Raw genomic sequence first — 20,177 nt, forward strand, 5'->3', positions numbered from 1 at the left:
TTTGACTCTTAATTTCTTCATGAAACATTTTGGTTGTATTTACAGTAGATAGGAAGGAACCACAAAATAAAGAGAATGGAAAGTAGGTAAGCGCCTTTTCAAAATGTTCATATTTTGTTATAGAACTTCAACATTAACTAAAATTACAAGCATGTACAGTGAAATGCCAAATAAACTGTTAGCCTTTGAGATGTTGAACAACTATTTGCACTTCCCCTGTAAACTGCAATGTAGCATACCATTGATACAACTGCCTATATGCCATGAAGTTGTGTCATCTTGACTAATGAAAGTTGTTAATTAATAGTGGATTTAGTCTGTTCCTTGAAATCTCCCTCAGACTAAAGGTATGAAAGTTGTAGAGCAAGGAAAAACATAATGGAGACAAACATTGTAGGCCTATAGCATGTCAACATTTTTTATTCTCCCATGACTGACTTTATTTGGCTATTTTACATCATTTGTCCTGCATTTCAACAGAATAGCATACAATGCAGCGCACATTTATAAGAATACAAGAGATGTGAAGTGGAGTTGTCAAATACTGTTAAAGGCTATAGTTGTTGTATTTTTCAATAAAATAGGGCCCATCTTTATGACTACAGTAGACATCACCTGACTTACATGGGTATAAACAAAATACAGACTTAATGGAAAACAATTCAACAAAGACCTTTGCACAATTAAAATAGCTGGCTGCATGACAAATATAAACTGCCTACAACCATACACCACCCAGTGGGCATAGAACATGACAAATATAAACTGCCTACAACCATACACCACCCAGTGGGCATAGAACATGACAAATATAAACTGCCTACAACCATACACCACCCAGTGGGCATAGAACATGACAAATATAAACTGCCTACAACCATACACCACCCAGTGGGCATAGAACATGACAAATATAAACTGCCTACAACCATACACCACCCAGTGGGCATAGAACATGACAAATATAAACTGCCTACAACCATACACCACCCAGTGGGCATAGAACATGACAAAAGACGTATTTGTCGAGTTGAAATCTGGTCGGGACGTCTTATATCCAGATCACAACCAGAGTAACACGTCTTTTTCATGACGTCTTTTTGATGTAAGCATCGAGGAAAAAGCTCAAAGAAAATCCTCGTCAGAAGGTTCGCAACATACCTCAACTTGCACCTCTTCATCTGTAGGATTGGTTGGAGGAGGTGTCTGCAGCTAGAGTCCCAAGAAACTACCTCAGTGGACCAAAGTGGGTTCATGCTAAACTCATTTCTTAGACTAGTCCTGTGTACTACACTGTCCAGAATGCAGAGGACGTCATCTGGAAAAGGCACACAGATCAGTTAAGTCGAGTATAGCAACACCAAAAGAACCACCAGTTGTAAGAGGATCAAAACTATTACTGGGTGACACCCTGACCCAGCAGTTGTCACCTAGTTGCTCAAAGTACCTTCTCATGACTGTTGCTCATAATGGTGACAATTTAAGTAGGAGGTGAGGAGATGTGGTGTATTGGGTATGTGTTGAGGGGTCATGTTATAGATAAATGGTTGAACTGAATTTAAATCCACAGCCAGACTATTCAATTCTACCAGGGCCTGTCTGCAAAGCTGAGAAAAAGACGCATGGATTACATCCCGATCAGACAGTCACTGGAGGAAAAGGGGATTAAACCTCAGCTCCGACTTCCCAGCAGTGCTGTGGGTATGGAAGGGAGGTATGGAAGGGAAGGTAAAGGATGGAATTCACATGCGCCGAAGAAGCCCAAATCAAGCTGCAAGAAACCTTTCCAGTTCAACAAGGAGAGTCCCATTTACTGAGAAGAGAATGAAGCGGGAAAAAGCGATGAGCACAATATAGGCTTAATCCAATGATGCCTAAAACCAGTTTATCGTAAATTGAGACAATATTAATTCCCCCTCCCCCAGAATAATCTACACTAGACTTTCCCAAGCAACTGTTCTGCTCAATAAATTAATGATAGAAGTATCCGATGCCAATGGGCTACATGGACACCGATGACAATACAAATGGGATGATATAGCATGTATGTCAATAACTTCTATATGTGTGTCTGTGTGTGAGAGTGTAGGTATGTGTGTGGGTGAATGTTTGTGTGTCTGAGAGGAAGAGAGAGTGGGAAAATATGAGAGGTTGGGACGAGCTTGGCTTGGGTGGGTAAGGGTGGGCAAGGATGGCCAAGAATGAGAAATAAGGCCAAGCTTGGCTTGGGTTGACAAGGATGGGAGGTTGAGAGAAGCTTGGCTTGGCTGGTGTAAAGGGGAGAGAAATTGGGGAGGTAGAGAGGGATACATTTGACTTGGGAAAGAGAGAAGGATTTAACTATTCTAATGTACAATTTTATTTTATTTCCGTTTGTTAAATGCAAACCTGCTGACACATTCAACAGAAACAGTGTTCCCCAAAACAAAAACAACTCAGAACCTTTGACATTGGACAGGAAGTTATTGCCAGAAACTACAAGAGCCCAAACCAGAAATGGCAAGCTGGCGAAATTGTGTCAAAGACAGGACCCTTGACCTACACTGTGAATGTACAACATGATCCGGCGCACAAATGTGGACCAATTACTGAATGCAACAGCTCAAGGAGTCACAGCACAGGATGAAGCTGCTGATGGCTTTATCTCATCAGGACTCAGATGAGCTTGTCCCTGCAACAACAGAGGTCTTACCTGTTACTGATGAAACTGAACCTCAAGAGACTGTTAAACCCAGCTATACTGGCATCTTGACTGGCATGAACAGTACTACAAAATTGTTATTGGTCACATAAACATGGTTAGCAGATGTTAATGCAAGTGTAGCGAAATGCTTGTGCTTCTAAGGCACTGCATCTCAGTGCTGGAGGCGTCACTACAGACACTGGTCAAATCCAGGCTGTATCACAACTGGCCATGATTGGTAGTCCCATAGGTTGGTGCACAATTGGCCCAACGTCGTATGGGTTTGACCGGTGTAGGCCGTCATTGTAAATAAGAATGTGTCCTTAACTGACTTGTCTAGTTAAATAATGTAAGATATGTAAACATTAATAAAGTGACTAGTGATACCTTTATTAAAGTGGCCAATTATTTGAGTCTGTATGTAGGCAGCGGCCTCTCTGCGTTAGTGATGGCTGTTTAGCTGTCCCACCTCTTAATTGTGCATCTGTAAAAGTTTGTGAGGGTTTTAGGTGACAAGCCAAATGTCTTCAGCCTCCTGAGGTTGAAAAGGCGTTGTTGCCTTCTTCACCACACTTTCTGTGTGGGTGGACCATTTTGGTTTGTCCGTGATATGTACGCAGAGGAACTTAAAACTTTCCACTTTCTCCACTGCTGTCCCGTCGATGTGGATAGGGGGGTGCTCCCTCTGCTGTATCTTGAAATCAACGATCATCTCCTTTGTTTTGTTGATGTTGCGTGAGAGGTTGTTTTCCTGACTCCACACTCTGAGAGCCCTCACCTCCTCCCTGTAGGCTGTCTCGTCGTTGTTGGTAATCAAGCCCACTACTGTTGTGTCGTCTGCAAACAATGATTTGAGTTGGAGGTGTGCATGGCCACGCAGTCATGGGTGAACAGGGAGTACAGGAGGGGGCTGAGCACACACCCTGAAAGACCAGGAACAATGGTGACCATATTGATGCAGTCTGGGCCAACAGCCTTGCAAGGGTTAACACGTTTAAATGTCTTACTCATGTCAGCCACGGAGAAGGAGAGGGGGGGCCCGCAGTCCTTGGTAGCGGGCCTCATCGGTGGCACTGTATTATCCTCAAAGCAGGCAAAGAATGTGTTTAGTTTGTCTGGAAGAAAGACGTCGGTGTCCATGATGTGGCTGATTTTCTTTTTGTAGTCCGTAATTCCCTGTAGACCCTGCCGCATACGTCTTGTGTCTGAGCCGTTGAATTGCGACTCCACTTTGTCCGTATAACAACATTTCACATTTTTGATTGCCTTGTGGAGGGAATAACTACACTGTTTATATTCGGCCATATTCTCGGTCATCTGTCCATGGTTAAAGGCAGTGGTTTAACCATACTGTACATACAGTATCTACACCTGTCCTGATCCTGAGTTTTTCCCTGTGACGCCATCCTCCTTGTTGCTGATGATAGCCACGATATCCTCTGCCTTGACCTTTTTCTTCATGCGGAGTAGAGTCTGGACCAGTGTCTCAGAGGCTGTGGTCATCCCCTCCTTCTCCACCCAGGCCCTCAGTAGGCTGGAGCATTGCTCCTGGGAGTCATTGGGAAAGTTCAGCTGGTGGGATTCTATGTCGGCATGTGTCATCCCACTGCACTCGGCCACCTGTTTCATGTCCCTCCACCCCAAGGTCTTAGCGATGTCTGGGAGGTGTGGCCAGAGATTAACACCTGAAACCAAAGAAAAAAAGAGGGATTATGGGTCATTCTTAGTTGGAAATAACATACATAAGGTTCAAATTAGCACACATCAGTAGTAACATTGATGATGTTCTTACCTCTCAGTGGCTGCATTTCCTGCAAAAAATAAATACATGTAAAACACATTCACCATTGATATTTAACTCACTAATAATAATAGGTGACATGATATGTAACAGTGATGTAGCACTAGAGATGCATGTCTGTGTTTTATGCGGTGGCTGTAGTTAGGGACAGAGTGGAGTACTGTGACACTTTCAAGAAGCCGGTGTTTGGAAGACATATTGGCATGGGTGTTGTTAGGCCCAAGACGAAGTCCACAATATATAGTCCCTACACAAATATAGGGTTACTACCCAAGACGGCTGGTCGTTTGTTCTAAATGTTCCATTGCCATATTGGCTGGCAACATTCCTTTCACTTGCTTGCTAGCTAGCCAACTACGGTTAATTTACAGTCACGAAAACAGTGCAGACAGCTGCATTGGCATTTATTTAAGCTGTTTTCTATGAGGATACACCCATGAGTTAATGAGGCGCGATTTCGCCTGGCATAGAAAATGTGCTCTCATTAGGACAATGTTGTTCAGAGGAGCTAGCCAACAACACAGCTAACACAATCACTTCAAACTGAAGCTGGGAAGACTGCAAAACTAGCTGCACTTTGTTTCGTTTCTTTGTATATATCCATAAAAATGTCAGATGGAACAGAGTAAATAGGCATTTTAATGTCATAGATTTAGCCGGTGATAACTTGTGGAATAGACACCGACTGGAATGTGCTTTTAACCATTCAGGTTTAGACCCACCCCTTGTATAAATTGAAGATATTTACCTCTGAACTCCGGTTGGGCAGTTCTGTCAAACCACCATTTGGCCCTAACAAAGGAAATTGGAGACATGTCAATGCTATTTCAAGGACGACTCAAAACCAGATACTTTTGGAAAGGGAGCTTTTCAACAAGCCAGACTTCTGTGCTCTTCAAACACTTCACTAACTAAATTAGAGAAGAACCTCTGCTGCCCCCTTTTGGTGATTTAGCATAGCCTACAACTGGCAGAATGACCACTTACCAAAACAAAATTTATTCTTTCGCCACAGGCAAATGATCACAATCAAAACGACAAGAAGAACAGTAGTCAGGACAAATCCTACTGCCAAATTGCTTCCTGCAAGAAATGAAAATAAAAACCTAATGTTCAGATTTTTTTTTTAAAGTATAACATTCATACTGTAAGTGAAGGAACATCTTCCAAATAATTTTAATGTATTGAAATGTTATGGTTTTGCTCAATTCCCAAACCTTGTTCTTTGAAGGCATGGCATATGGTGTTGTTGGTGGCGCTACAGGCTACCTTGATGCCCTCTTCACTGCATCTTCAAGAGAAATTAAAAGATTTGATGTGGAAAGGTGTCACTCTAGTCTATAGCCTACACCATATTTAATGATAGCACTTTACTGTAGGTGTCCTTATTCATGCATTCTTTATCATGTCTATCTTAATCCTGGTCTTGGGGACCCAAAGGTGTGCACATTTTTGTTTTTGCCTTAACATTACAGCTGAATAAAATGATCAACTCTGCATCAAGCTTTACTGATTTGAATCACGTGTGTAGTGCCTAGGCAAAAACAAACATTTGCACCTCTTTGGGTCCCCAGGACCTGGATGAAGAAACACTGATATAGCACCTTACAACATTTGTCATATGATGTCATACATTTCAAACAGTTATGAGTAACGGCATTTTTTTTGCCAAGGAGGTATTAATCACGCAATTTGACATCAAACTAAGATGCTTGGTGCAGTATTTCTCAAGTGAAACCATTTGCTAGTCGTAGGTCGTTGAATGACAACAAACACTTCATTAAAGAATCCCTACTGTTGACCAATCACGCGTAGACCTTGGCAAACAAACTTCGACTAACCTCAAATGTCCCTGTTTCGACTGGGAAGCATACTTTAAACTTTATAGACAACTGTTCATCCTGTTGTCATATGCTCTAATGTCAACTGTTAATAACAATGGCTATTACACAGTCTGCCTAACAACGTATGTCATATGTTTTTACATGCTACACAAGTGTCTACACTTCAGATGTTATGATCATACGTTATATCACATTATTACATTGACTGGAATGATGTGTGTCATAACCGTGTCATATGCCATTAGAGAGTGTGCACAAACACCTTAAAGATGGAATCCGCAGTTGTGGAAACAGCGCCACTGTCTGCCCCACCGCCAATGTTATTGTTTTTGTTTAGTTGACAAAGCAGAGTTGAGAAGCTACTTGATTTTAAAAAACGGTACATTTCTGCTGTTTTATCGCACGTGCAATGATGTCCAAAGGGGAAAGAAATCTGTAACTTCTTTGTTGTTGTAATGTCGCAAATGAACATGGCAGTTTCACCATTAAAGATTCCAGCTTTAAGTAAAGTGATATTCATTTGAGGTGTTATAAAACAGTAATGAATGTCTTAATATGTCAGAGTTGAGAGTATCACAAAACCATTTTGGATCGCTAAGAAACGTGTATATTGGAGCACTTAGGATTTGTTTTATTTATAGACAACAAGATAAATAAACTGCTGAGTTGTACAACTTGGGCCACATCCAGATTTTAAAAAACATTATTATAATAACAACAACTTGCCAAAAAGCACAACAATTGTGAAACTAAATGGAGGCAAATATAATTCTACAACAAAATCACAAAAGGAATTGTGAAAGCTGTGAAGAAAGGAAGATGTGCAGGTTAAAGTAACAATGTACAGTATACTATGAAAAAATAAAGCAAATAGTAACACAATAAAATAAGAATTACAAGGCTATACACAAGGAGTACCAGTACCGAGTCAATGTGCAGGAATACTAGTTAGTTGAGGTAATATGTACATGTAGGTAGGGGTAAAAGTAAATGGGCATTCAGGATAGATAATAAACAGAGTAGTAGCAGTGTAAGTTAAGTGTGTCTATGTGTGAGTGTGGCGTGAATATGCATGTGTGTGTGTGTGTGTTTTGTGTTTGTGAGCGTATATAGTGTGTGTGTGTGTGTGTGTGTGTTGGAGTGTCAGTGAGTGTAGTGTCAAATCAAATCAAATTTTATTGGTTACAAACAGTACATGTGTTTAGCAAATGTTATTGATAAAAGCAGCTCTAACAGTGCAGTAATATCTAACAAGTAATATCAAAACATGTCACAACAATACACACAAAAAACACAAATCCAAAGTAAAGGAATGGAACAAAGAATATATACATTTTTGGATGAGCAATGTCAGAGCATCAGCCACTAAGATACAGTAGAATAGAATACAGTATATACATATGAGATGAGTAATGCAAAATATGTAAACATGATTTAAAGTGACCAGTGTTCCATTATTAAACTGGCCAGTAATTTAAAGTCTATGTATATATGGCAGCAGCCTCTAAGGTACCTACTGATGACTATTTAACAGTCTGATGGCCTTGAGATAGAAGCTGTTTCTCAGTCTCTCGGTCCCAGCTTTGATGCACCTGTACTGACCTCGCCTTCTGGATGATAGCGGGATGAACAGGCAGTGGCTCGGGTGTTTGTTGTACTTGATGATCTTTTTGGCCATCCTGTGACATCGGGTGCTGTAGGTGTCCTGAAGGGCAGGTAGTTTTTCCCCAGTGATGGGTTGGTCAGACCTCACCACCCTCGATCCGCGAATCCACTTTGTCTCTATACTGACGTTTTGCCTGTTTGATTGCCGTACAGAGGGAATAACTACACTGTTTGTATTCGGCCATATTCCCAGTCACTTTGCCATGGTTAAAGGTGGTGGTTCGCGCTTCCAGTTTTGAGCGAATTCTACCATCTATCCACGGTTTCTGGTTTGAGTAGGTTTTAATAGTCACAGTGGGTACAACATCTCCAATACACTTTCTGATAAACTCAGTCACCATATCAGAGTATTCGTCAATGTTATTCTCGGAGGCTACACGGAACATTTCCCAGTCCAAGTGATCAGATTTGCCAAATGGAGGGTGGTGGAGGGCCTTGTAGGTATCCTGGAAGTTGGAGTGAAAGTGGACGAGTGTTTTAGCAGTGTGAGTACTACAGTCAATGTGTTGATAGAACTTCGGTCGCGTTTTCCTCAAATTTGCTTTGTTAAAATTCCCAGCTAAAATAAATGCAGCCTCAGGATATGTGGTTTCCAGTTTGCATAAAGTCCAGTGTAGTTCTTTGAGGGCCGTCATGGTATCGGCTTGAGGGGAATGTGAACTTCTCATCTTTTCCTTTCCTCTCTACTTACTGGCTGTGGTTAATCTCTACCACACATGTGAACTCCTCGTTTACATTCAAAGATTCCTTTCCTCGATTCCTTGCTCCTTTCTTCCTTTTCTAGCTCCCTTTCCTTCTTCCTTTCCTTTACTTTCTACTAGCCGTGGTTAATCACTACCACATACATGTGAACTCCATGTTTACTTTTTTAGATTCCTTTCCACTTTCCTCACTCCCATTCCTTTCCTCCTTTCCTTTCTATTGGCCATGGTTAATCCCTACCACATTCACGTGAACTACTCGTGTTCTTTCTTAGATTCCTTTCCTCCTTTCCTCACTCCCTTTCCTAGCTCTGTTTCTTTCCCTCCTTTTCTATATTCCTTTCCTCATTTCCAGCTTTCTTTCCTTCCCTACCTCCCTACCACCCTTTCCTCTCCTCTTTTTGCAAATGCAAAGCTGTCACAAATCATGTTCTGCCCCAGAGCAGTTTGTTTCATTTGTTGTAAAAATATATATATAATCCTAACTACGTATGTATCCATGTTTCTCGGAGATCCTGAATGTTTTTGTGATAGTATAAGCACCATCATAACTTTTATAACACCTCAAATTAATGTCACTTTACTTAAGGTGTCTGTGCACACTCTATAACGGCCTATGGCATGGTTATGACACCCATCATTCCATTCATTGTAATAATGTGACACAGAGTATGGTAAATTATATGGGTCTTTCTATAAACTAGGGTAACAGTGAGGATTTCCTAAACTGGACAACTTCCTACACTTTCAAATGTGTTCATGTCCTTACATTATTCACAAGTTGATTTAGAACCTATGTTCCATCCTTTTTGTCCAAAATCGTGTGAATCGTGAACCCTGTAAAAATCCTGGATCTAGCTGACGAACTGTTTTTTTGTATAGAGATCTCATAAATGCAGTGTAACTATGTAACATTTTGTCCTTATGTTACGGGGTGAAAACAGCTTTTCATGCGCACACAAATCCAAAATAATATATGCATTGCAGACTGGAATGCTTCTAACCGGAAGAGTCACTTTACCTTGATAGTTAAAACCTAAATCGATACTGTCATTAATGTGGTTCTTCAATAATTATGCATAATACTTGTTGGATGGGAATTTGGTGTCCATCTGATTAGTTACGGTGTGATATTTTCACACACTGTCATCTGATCCAGGAAGGAATTTTCAGAACGACAGTCAAGTGACAAACAGCTGTTTGTCATACGATGCAACAACATCCCAAGTCCTGGAAAAAAGGTGTTCGCCAGAATATGTTGGTGTTTCATTCGTTATGCCAGTGAAGACAGTTGTGCCTGGATCCATTTTGGATATAACATCCCTAGTGAATTGATGTTGTCTGCTTGATTTACAGCAGGGTCTCGTTAGATTTAACAGAGAACGCATCAAGGTAATAAGTTAAATGTTTTCAAATGTATTTGTGCCTCGTATTGGACACCGGGTCTACATTTTGTTTTCCATTTTAGACCTGCAATTTTAAACAATACAAGGGGCTTGAAGTTGCCAACTTGAACTTGGAGCTCAGAAATTCAAGGACTAGAATAGGCCTACCTAAAATCAGACATTTCCTCAATCTGGTGCTTAAAAAGTAAATTGTAATTATTGTAGTCAATTTATAAATTATCATGCTGCCTTATAATTATCCGTGATTACATTTTTAATCCGTTTTTGTGAGAGATGTGGCCACTTTCATTTGTTTCCCGGCGCTTCAATTGAACAGTGTTGTGCGGTAAAATCACATACAGTTATTATGAGGAAGGCAACAGCTAATGCTGGCTTCAAGTTGGCTTTCCATACAAATCTAACCATTAAAAAAGGAACCTGGTGTTTGGTCACTTTCTCATGATAAAAACAGAAATAGTGAGTTTCAAATGGTGAGCTTAATGCTACTACTATTCATGGATTTCCTATGTGTGCCTGCGTCGGCCACAACAATGTCATGCATGCATCCATTTAGTCAGGAAATGTCTACATTATTCTCACATATTTAAGAATGTAATAATAATTGACCAGGCTTAAAATAATCGCTATTTTTAAAGTATTAATGGCCTACTTAAAAAAAAAAAACTCTTGAGTGTAGGCGGCAGTATTTTGATGTTTGGATGAAAAACGTACCCAAATGAAACTGCCTATTTCTCAGGCCCAGAATCTAGAATATGCATATAATTGCCAGATTAGGATAGAAAACACTCTAAAGTTTCCAAAACTGTCAAATCAAAATATTGTCTGTGAGTATAACAGAACTGATATTGCAGGCGAAAACCTGAGGAAAATCCAACCGCAAGTGCTGTTTTTCCTGAAAGCTCTCTTCGCTCCATTTAAAGGGATATCAACATTTTACTTTCCTTTTCCTATGGCTTGCACGTGTTGAGAACAGTCTTTAGACATAGTTTCAGGCTTTTATTTTAGAAAAATTAGCGAGAAAGATCACATTGCGTCATTGGATGGCTGGGTGCCAGCAGTGTTTTGCATACGCAACAGCTTGGAGCAGACATTTTCTCTCTGCTATTGAAGAAGTTACAGTCCGGTTGAAATATTATTGATTATATATCGTAAAAACAAGCTGAGGATTGATTATAAAAAACGTTTGACATGTTTCTACGAACTTTACGGATACTATTTGGAATTGTCGTCTGCCCCGTCATTGTCGCTCGAGCCTGTGGATTTCTGAACATAACGCGCCAACCAAATGGAGGTATTTTGGATATGAAAATAATCTTTATGGAACAAAAGGAACATTTATTGTGTAACTGGGAGTCTCGTAAGTGCAAACATTCAAAGATCATCAAAGGTAAGCGATTAATTTTATTGTTTTTCAGACTTTTGTGACCAATCTACTTTGCTGCTAGCTGTTTGTAATGTTTGGTCTGCTGAGAGAGATGTCCTTACATAAACGCTTGGTATGCTTTCGCCGAAAAGCTTTTTTGAAATCTGACACGCCAGGTGGATTAACAACAAGCTAAGCTGTGTTTTGCTATATAGCACTTGTGATTTCATGAAAATGTAATATTTTTAGTAATTTAATCTGAATTTGGCGCTCTGCAATTCAGCGAATGTTGACGTAAATGATCCCACTAACGGGATGAGTGTAACGGCGCTCGTTTGTCGAAAGAGAGTCGGACCAAAATGCAGCGTGGTTGTTACTCATGTTCTTTAATGAATGATCGCGATACATGAAATAACTTAAATATAAATATACAAAAACAACAAACGGAACGTGAAAACCTATAAAGCCTGTCTGGTGAACACTAACACGGAGACAGGAACAATCACCCACGAAATACACAGTGAAACCCAGGCTACCTAAATATGGTTCCCAATCAGAGACAACGAGAATCACCTGACTCTGATTGAGAACCGCCTCAGGCAGCCAAACCTATGCTACACCCCTACTCAGCCACAATCCCAATGCCTACAAAACCCCAATACGAAACACAACATTAAAACCCATGTCACACCCTGGCCTGACCAAATATATAACGAAAACACAAAATACTATGACCAAGGCGTGACAGAACCCCCCCCTAAGGTGCGGACTCCCGGACGCACCTCAAAACCATAGGGAGGGTCCGGGTGGGCGTCTCCGGCTCGGGACGTGGACCCAACTCCATTAATGTCATAGTTCCTCCCCTTCGCGTCCTGGGATAATCCACCCTCGCCGGCCACCATGGCCTAATAGTCCTCACCCAGAACCCCACTGAACTGAGGGGCAGCTCGGGACTGAGGCAGCTCGGGACTGAGGGGAAGCTCGGGACTGAGGGGCAGCTCGGGACTGAGGGGAAGCTCGGGACTGAGGGGCAGCCCAGTACTGAGGAGAAGCTCGGGACTGAGGGGCAGCTCGGGACTGAGGGGCAGCTCGGGACTGAGGGGAAGCCCGGGACTGAGGGGAAGCCCGGGACTGAGGGGAAGCCCAGTACTGAGAGGAAGCCCAGTACTGAGATGAAGCTCAGGCAGGTAGTTGGCTCCGGTAGATCCTGGCTGGCTGGCTGGTCTGGAAGATTCTGGTTGACTGGCAGATCTGGAAGAGTCTGGTTGACTGGCAGATCTGGAAGATCATGGCTGACTGGCGGATCTAGCTGCTCTGGCTGCTCCATGCAGACTGACAGCTCTGGCTGCTCCATGCAGACTGACAGCTCTGGCTGCTCCATGCAGTCTGGCAGCTCAGGCTGCTCCGAACAGGCAGGAGGCTCCGGCAGCGCTGTGGAGGAGGAAGGCTCTGGAAGCGCTGAACAGGCGGGAGACTCCGACAGCGCAGGAGGGAAGGAAGGCTCTGGCTGTGCTGAACAGGCGAAGCGCACAGAAGGCCAGGTGCGTGGTGCTGGAACTGGTGGTACTGGATCGAGGACACGCACAGGAAGCCTGGAGCGGGGAGCTGCTACCGGAGGACTGGTGTGTGGAGGTGGCTCTGAATAGACCGGACCATGCAGGCGCATTGGAGCTCTTGAGCACCGAGCCTGCCCAACCTTACCTGGCTCGATGCCCACTCTAGCCCGGCGAATACGAAGAGCTGGTATGACCCGCACTGGGCTATGCACCCGCACTGGAAACACCGTTCGCTCCATAGCATAACACAGTGCCTGCCCGGTCTCTCTAGCCCCCCGGTAAGCACAGGGAGTTTGCGAAGGTCTCCTACCTGGCATAGCCATACTCCCTGTAAGCTCCCTGAGCCCCCCAATACATTTTTGGGGCTGCTTTTCGGGCTTCCTTGCCAACCGTGTTCCCTCGTATCGTCGGCTCCTATCTCCTGCTGCCTCTGCTCTCCAAAGTGCCTCCACCTGTTCCCATGGGAGGCGATCTCTTCCGGCCAGTATCTCCTCCCAAGTGTAACAACCTTTGCCATCCAACACGTCTTCCCATGTCCATTCTCCGAACAATTCATCCTCCTTTCGCTGCTCCTGCTTTCGCTGCTCCTGCTGTCGCTGCCTGTTACCACGCCGCTCGGTCCGTGTGTGGTGGGTGATTCTGTAACGGCGTTCGTTTGTCGAAAGAGAGTCGGACCAAAATGCAGCGTGGTTGTTACTCATGTTCTTTAATGAATGATCGCGATACATTAAATAACTTATAAATATACAAAAACAACAAACGGAACGTGAAAACCTATACAGCCTGTCTGGTGAACACTAACACGGAGACAGGAACAATCACCCACGGAATACACAGTGAAACCCCGGCGACCTAAATACGGTTCCCAATCAGAGACAACGAGAATCACCTGACTCTGATTGAGAACCGCCTCAGGCAGCCAAACCTATGCTACACCCCTACTCAGCTGCAATCCCAATGCCTACAAAACCCCAATACGAAACACAACATTAAAACCCATGTCACACCCTGGCCTGACCAAATATATAACGAAAACACAAAATACTATGACCAAGGCGTGACAATGAGTGCATCAAGAAGTAAAAAAATAAAATAAAATGTGCATGCTTTCGGGAGGGGGGGGGGCTTCTATATTAGGCCATATATAAATTAAACAATTGTATAACATTGATGTCCTTGAAAAGTACAATTAAGCACTTGAAAAAGTCCCTGAAAGTCCTTGAATTTGACTTGCCAATGCCTGTATGAACCCTGCTTAAATGATGTATAGAGCTAGGCCTATGTAGTTGTAGAGGTGGAGTTATGGGGCAATTTGCATATATTCACTTTTATTCCTCTAAGTACATGTGGAACTGCATGAAAATCACATTTATTTTTGTTTCAACCATTTAGAATTGTTGATCCCAATGTCACACATTGGCCCACTATACACAGGACCAACACTTTACATGTTACGTTAATGTTTTGTTCAGTGTATTTAAACTACTTATGACAGCTTATATGTTTATATAGCTGTTATAAAGACTTCATTAAAGCATTAATAAGGACACCTACAGTCAAATTTTACTGATTTAACAATGTGTCTTTAACATTTAGAAAACGATAAATCAATATATTTTGATAGTTATTTGGTTAAAGTATCTTGAACTTACATGGTACATGGGTAGCAGGCCCTGCAGTGCTCCTTCCCCTTGTTACAGTAGTGGCCCTGCTGGCATCGACATGCTGAGTCCTTGAAGATGGTGCATCTGTCCTCCACCTCCAGATTGGCTACGAAAGACAAAACATCACAGTGGCAGTACATTGGCAAGGTTGGGTTACGGATGAAACCTTGTTTTTCTGAGTAGTGTAACGGGTGGCAAAATGACCTATGGGAACTACTTCACGTGATGTGATTGATATGCTTAATATCAAAGATGTTTACAGTCACACCACACCCTTAGTGCACCCACGTGACCTCAATCCACACCCTTAGTGTACCCAAGTGACCTGTCACTATAAAAGGCGGTATGGCGTGACATACTGTCTATTACTTAGATCCGTAACCCAGCATTCACTTTTGTGATATCTTATGGTTCACCAAGTTGCGGCTGAAAGACAACATGAATAACATAAAACTGCCGTGTTTTACACTTTTTCGGGGTGATAGAACAGCGGCCTCTGGTAAGACAAGGGGTGGCAGTCTATGTAAATTTAGGAACAACCGCTGATGCATGAAATCTAAGGTTTTGCTCGCCTGAGTTAGAGTATCTCATGATAAGCTGTAGATCACATTATTTACCAAGAGAGTTTTCATCTATATTCTTCGTAGCCGTCTATTTATGACCACAAACCAATGCTGGCACTAAGACCACACTCAATAAGCTGTATACGGCCATAAGCAAACAGGAAAACGTTCATCCAGAGGCGGCAGGGACCTTACTGCTGGGAAACTTAAATTGTAGGATGTGGCAGGGCTTGCAAACTATTACAGACTACAAAGGGGAGTACACAAGCTAAATTACTTCTATGCTCGCTTCGAGGAAAGTAACACTGAAACATGCATGAGAGCATCAGCTGTTCCGGACGACTGTGTGATCACACTCTCCATAGCCAATGAGAGAGTAAGACCTTTAAACAGGTCAACATTCACAAGGCTGCAAAGCCAGACGGATTACCAGGACATACTCTGAGCATGCGCTGACCAACTAGCAAGTGTCTTCACTGACATTTTCAACCTGTCCTTGACTGAGTCTGTAATACCAACATGTTTCATGCAGACCACCATAGTCCCTGTGCCCAAGAACACTAAGATAACCTGCCTAAATGACTATCGACCCGTAACACTCACGTCTGTAGCCATGAAGTGCTTTGAAAGGTTGGTCGTGGCACACATCAACACCATTATCCCAGAAACCCTAGACCCACTCCAATTTGCATACCACCCCAACAGATCCACAGATGATACAATCTCTATTGAACTCAACACTACCCTTTCCCACCTGGACAAAAGGAACAGCTCTGTGAGAATGCTATTCATTGACTACATCTCTGCGTTCAACACCATAGTGCCCTCAAAGCTCATCACTAAGCTAAAAGACCCTGGGACTAAACACCTCTCACTGCAACTGGATCCTGGACTTCCTGACGGGCCGCCCCCAGGTGGTAAGGTTAGGGAACAACACATCCGCCATGCTGATCCTCAAGACGGGGGTCCCTCGGAGCTGTATGCTCAGTCCCCTCCTGTACTCCCTGTTCACTCATGACTGCATGGCCAGGCACGACTCCAACACCATCATCAAGTTTGCCTATGACACAACAGTGGTAGGCCTGATCACCGACAACGATGAGACAGACTATAGGGAGGAGGTCAGAGACCTGGCCGTGTGGTGCCAGGACAACAACCTCTCCATCAACATGATCAAGACAAAGGAGATGATTGTGGACTACTGGAAACGGAGGAAGGAGCACGCCCTTCTCATCGACGGGGCTGTAGTAGAGCTTCAAGTTCCTTGGTGTCCACATCACCAACAAACTATCATGGCCCAAACACACTAAGACAGTTGTGAAGAGGGCACGATAAAGCCTATTCCCCCTCAGGAGACTGAAAAGATTTGGCATGGATCCTCAGATCCTCAAAAGGTTCAACAGCTGCACCATCAAGAGCATCCTGACTGGTTACATCACACCTGGTATGGCTGGCTGACTGCTCAGCCTCCGACCACAAGGCACTACAGAAGGTAGTGCGTACGTCCCAGTACATCACTGGGGCCAAGCTTCCTGCCATCTAGGACCTCTATACCAGGCGGTGTAAGAAGAAGGCCCCAAAAATTGTTAAAGACTCCAACGACCCTAGTCACAGACTGTTCTCTCTGCTACCGCACGGCAAGCGGTACCAAAGCACCAAGTCTAGGTCCAAAAGGCTTCTTAACAGCTTCTACCCCCAAGCCATAAGACTCCTGAACAACGAATCAAAGGGCTGTTTATTATCTATGCATTGTCACTTTAACTCTACCTACATGTTCTTATTACCTAAATTACCTCAACTAACTGATGCCCCTGCACATTGCCTCTGTACCGGTATCCCCTGTATATAGCCTAGCAATTGTTATTTTACCGCTGCTGTTTAATTATTTGTTACTTTTTATTTTCAATGTTTTAGTGATCTATTTTTTTACTTAACACTTATTTTTCTTCAAACTGCATTGTTGATTAAGGGCTTGTAAGCATTTCACACATTCGGTGCATGTGACAAATATCATTTGATTTAATTTGATTTGAAGAAAAGACAGTGAACAAAAGACAGCATGCCACGCCACACTGTGTTCTATAGTGACAGGTCAGTAAGGGTGAGGCGTGACTGTAAACATCTTTGATATTAAGCATCGCAATCATATCGCATGAAGGGAAAGGAGTTCCCATAGTTTGTGTGGCGACCCTGTTCCGAAAACAAAAGAGAACCTAATTTGCTACAGTAGGTAGGCCTACCTATAAGGTGTCAGTTCTACCTGTTGTGTGTGTAGGCCTACCTTTAGGGTCACAGGAAGTGCAGGGCTCACAGGAGTCCAGAGAGTTGGGGTCACTGTTGTAGGTCCTGTCTTCCTCACAGTAAACACAGGTCCCATCCTCTGGGCTCACACTGCAGTGGCTCTCCAGATGTTGGCCTATACACACAGAGTACATAATCAAAGGGAAAGACATAGGCCTACATAGCATACATTAATTTTATTCATGCATTTTACAGGAGTTGACTAGGACAGTGCTTGTTAATTAATCAACATTTCAGTTCTCACTCCAATGTAAATGTGCTTGCGCAATTATTATGGTATTGACCTGTCATGGTGGTGATAATGTGATAATGTTAAACATTAGATGCTTACCAGCCGCACAGAGACAGCATGCCATTCCCTCATGCTGGTAAGTGCCATCTTGACAACTCTGCCTTTTGGTGCGCAATTTGCTAGTGATTAAGATGTCTTGGGAACTCCGCTCTGCTTTGAATGGTGTAGTTAAACGAACCGTACACTGTTAGATGCAATTACATTATGGAGTGTTATTATAACAGACAGCAGTAGGCAGTTACGGTAGCTGCGTGTGTGTGTGTGTGTGTGTGTGTGTGTGTGTGTGTGCGTGCGTGCGTGCGTGCGTGCGTGCGTGCGTGCGTGCGCGCATGCGTGCGACTTATCAGTGATTTAAGTATGAATACATTGGAAGGTCAATTATTATTATTAAGGAATGTGTGGTAAGTATAACATAGTGAAGGTAAACCTGTATTAATTTGTGGATGTCCATCATCCATTTCGTGTAATATGTTATGAATTACAATTCTTACAATATGTAAAAAAAAAAAAAATGTGCCATATGTTAAATATGTTGTTTTTACCATGCTGCTACTCACTGTTTATTATCTATACATAGTCACTTTACCACTACCTACATGTACAAATTACCTTGACTAACCTGTACCCCTGCACATTGACTCGGTACTCCCTGTATATAGCCTCCTTATAGTTATTTAGTAAATATTTTCTGAACTCTCTTTTTTTAACTGCATTGTTGATTAAGGGCTTGTAAGTAAGAATTTCACGGTAAGGTTCTATTTGGTGCATGTGACAAATCAAATTTGAATGTTTTTTATGTTAACTAGCGTTAGCTAGGTGGCTGAAGTTAGCTAGGCTAGGGACTAGGGTTAGGGGTTAAGGTTAGGGTTAAAGTTGCAATATGTAACTTTTTGGGCGACCTGACCAAATTCACATAGGAATATGAGTTATAGATCTGTCATTCTCATTGAAAGCAGGTCTAAAAGCTGTATCTGTTCTATGTGCACTATTTCTATGCTTCCCATTCATAAGTTTTGTTTTTGTGTCTTTTCCTTTTGGTTTTGTACACCAGCTTCAAACAGCTTAAATAAAATACAATGATTCTTTATACTATACTTGCTTGTTTTGTGACATAAACAGACATTAGGCAAACTATTAGACTTTTAGCAACCAGGAATGGGCAGAGAGATTTCTGCATATTGCACATAAAGGAAAACTCCAGCCAAAAACTATCTTCTGGTATTTATTTCATTAGTCCATTGATATAGTCACAAAATGTTTTGCATGTCAGCAATCAAGCTTTCAAGATATACAACTTTCAAAATACAGAAATACAACTGCTATAGTGCATTTTGTAGTTACAAAGTAGCTACAAAAGTAGTAAGTAGTTGCAAAGTTGCTATTTAATTAAAATTATAAAAGGTGTCCTTGATTAGATTCGAATACGCAACTTTTGCGTTGCTATGTTTACATCTAGTCTATGAGACAAGGCTGGCGTGGCATGTCCCAACAAGTCAAAATCAAAAGTGAAACTACTTCAGCACGGACAGTTTAGGAACTTTTACCTATCGATTAAATAAAAAATATCAGATATTTATACATCGTGTTTGATAGATGTATATACGGTATTTCATCCATGCAAGATACCAGAGCAGAGTTGAGAATGACTTGACAAATATAGCTGTGAGAGTTAGTTTAGCTAGCCCAAGTTCTGACAATAATAGAATATCTGAGTTTAACCTATACAAAGTATGTCAACAATAACATGTTGATAGTCAACTCACCAAAATGCACAGGATATATAAAAAAGTATATTTGTTCATTTTCGAAATTGATGCCTCCAAGAAGAGATTGCTGCGTCCTGTGTGGTGTTTGCAATTGCAAATCTGCCCTCTGTTTGAAGTTTGGAGGAATTACAGACAGTACCTTGACCACGATTGCACAATGACAGTCAAGTTGCTGCATGTTCGTAGGGCGCATAGACAAGCAATGCCGAACCGGAAGTGCGTGCGGGTTTTATTCTAACCGTTTTATTCAAGAAAAACATCCAGTAAAAATGTGTTTCACCATTGAAAAATGGTTATCTTATGAGATACATACAATGACTTGTTGGAGTAAGTTTAGTAGATACTGAACATGTATTGTATTCATCATTGTTCTATGAGACAGACCTATCTCTCAATGTAGCACTAGGGGGAGCGAGTGGCCTTTGCGCGGGACCGCCTAAGTTGCTCCTCTGTTTACACATTTTCTGGGTCCGTTATTGCAGCGATCCGTCAGGACTGGATGTGTGTAATGGTCATTTTCCAAGCACACCAAGCTCCGAGGCAGATTGTTTCATATCATAGTGTCAAGTTCT

General features: G+C 42.3%; 1 protein-coding gene across 3 annotated transcripts; it reads right to left on the reverse strand.

The window, feature by feature from the left end:
- Positions 1-404: 404 nt before the first annotated feature.
- On the reverse strand, positions 405-19,798 carry LOC118400188 (tumor necrosis factor receptor superfamily member 6-like). 3 transcript variants are annotated; one of them, XM_035796788.2, is made up of 9 exons: positions 19,603-19,798; positions 17,879-17,989; positions 17,528-17,662; positions 14,672-14,789; positions 5,702-5,775; positions 5,472-5,567; positions 5,233-5,276; positions 4,476-4,494; positions 405-4,368 (listed from the first exon to the last, which is right to left on the reverse strand). In XM_035796788.2, the coding sequence occupies exons 1-9, from the start codon at positions 19,796-19,798 to the stop codon at positions 4,049-4,051; spliced, it is 1,113 nt and encodes a 370-aa protein (XP_035652681.1). In that variant the 3' UTR covers positions 405-4,048. The 3 variants fall into 3 exon arrangements, with proteins under 3 accessions (XP_035652681.1, XP_035652672.1, XP_035652691.1); XM_035796779.2 differs by having other exon boundaries at positions 17,879-17,992; XM_035796798.2 differs by having other exon boundaries at positions 17,879-18,023; positions 19,603-19,789.
- Positions 19,799-20,177: the final 379 nt, after the last annotated feature.

This window comes from Oncorhynchus keta, chromosome 2 (genome assembly GCF_023373465.1).
Source record: "Oncorhynchus keta strain PuntledgeMale-10-30-2019 chromosome 2, Oket_V2, whole genome shotgun sequence".
Lineage (NCBI taxonomy): Eukaryota > Metazoa > Chordata > Actinopteri > Salmoniformes > Salmonidae > Oncorhynchus > Oncorhynchus keta.

Coding starts and splice junctions, on each gene's coding strand:
- LOC118400188 (XM_035796779.2), bottom strand. CDS start 19,798: ATGCGCCCTACGAACATGCAGCAACTTGACTGTCATTGTGCAATCGTG. Junction 17,993..19,602: donor TATATATCCTGTGCATTTTG/GTGAGTTGACTA, acceptor CACCATTCAAAG/CAGAGCGGAGTTCCCAAGAC. Junction 5,277..5,471: donor AAAGAATAAATTTTGTTTTG/GTAAGTGGTCAT, acceptor TTCCTTTGTTAG/GGCCAAATGGTGGTTTGACA.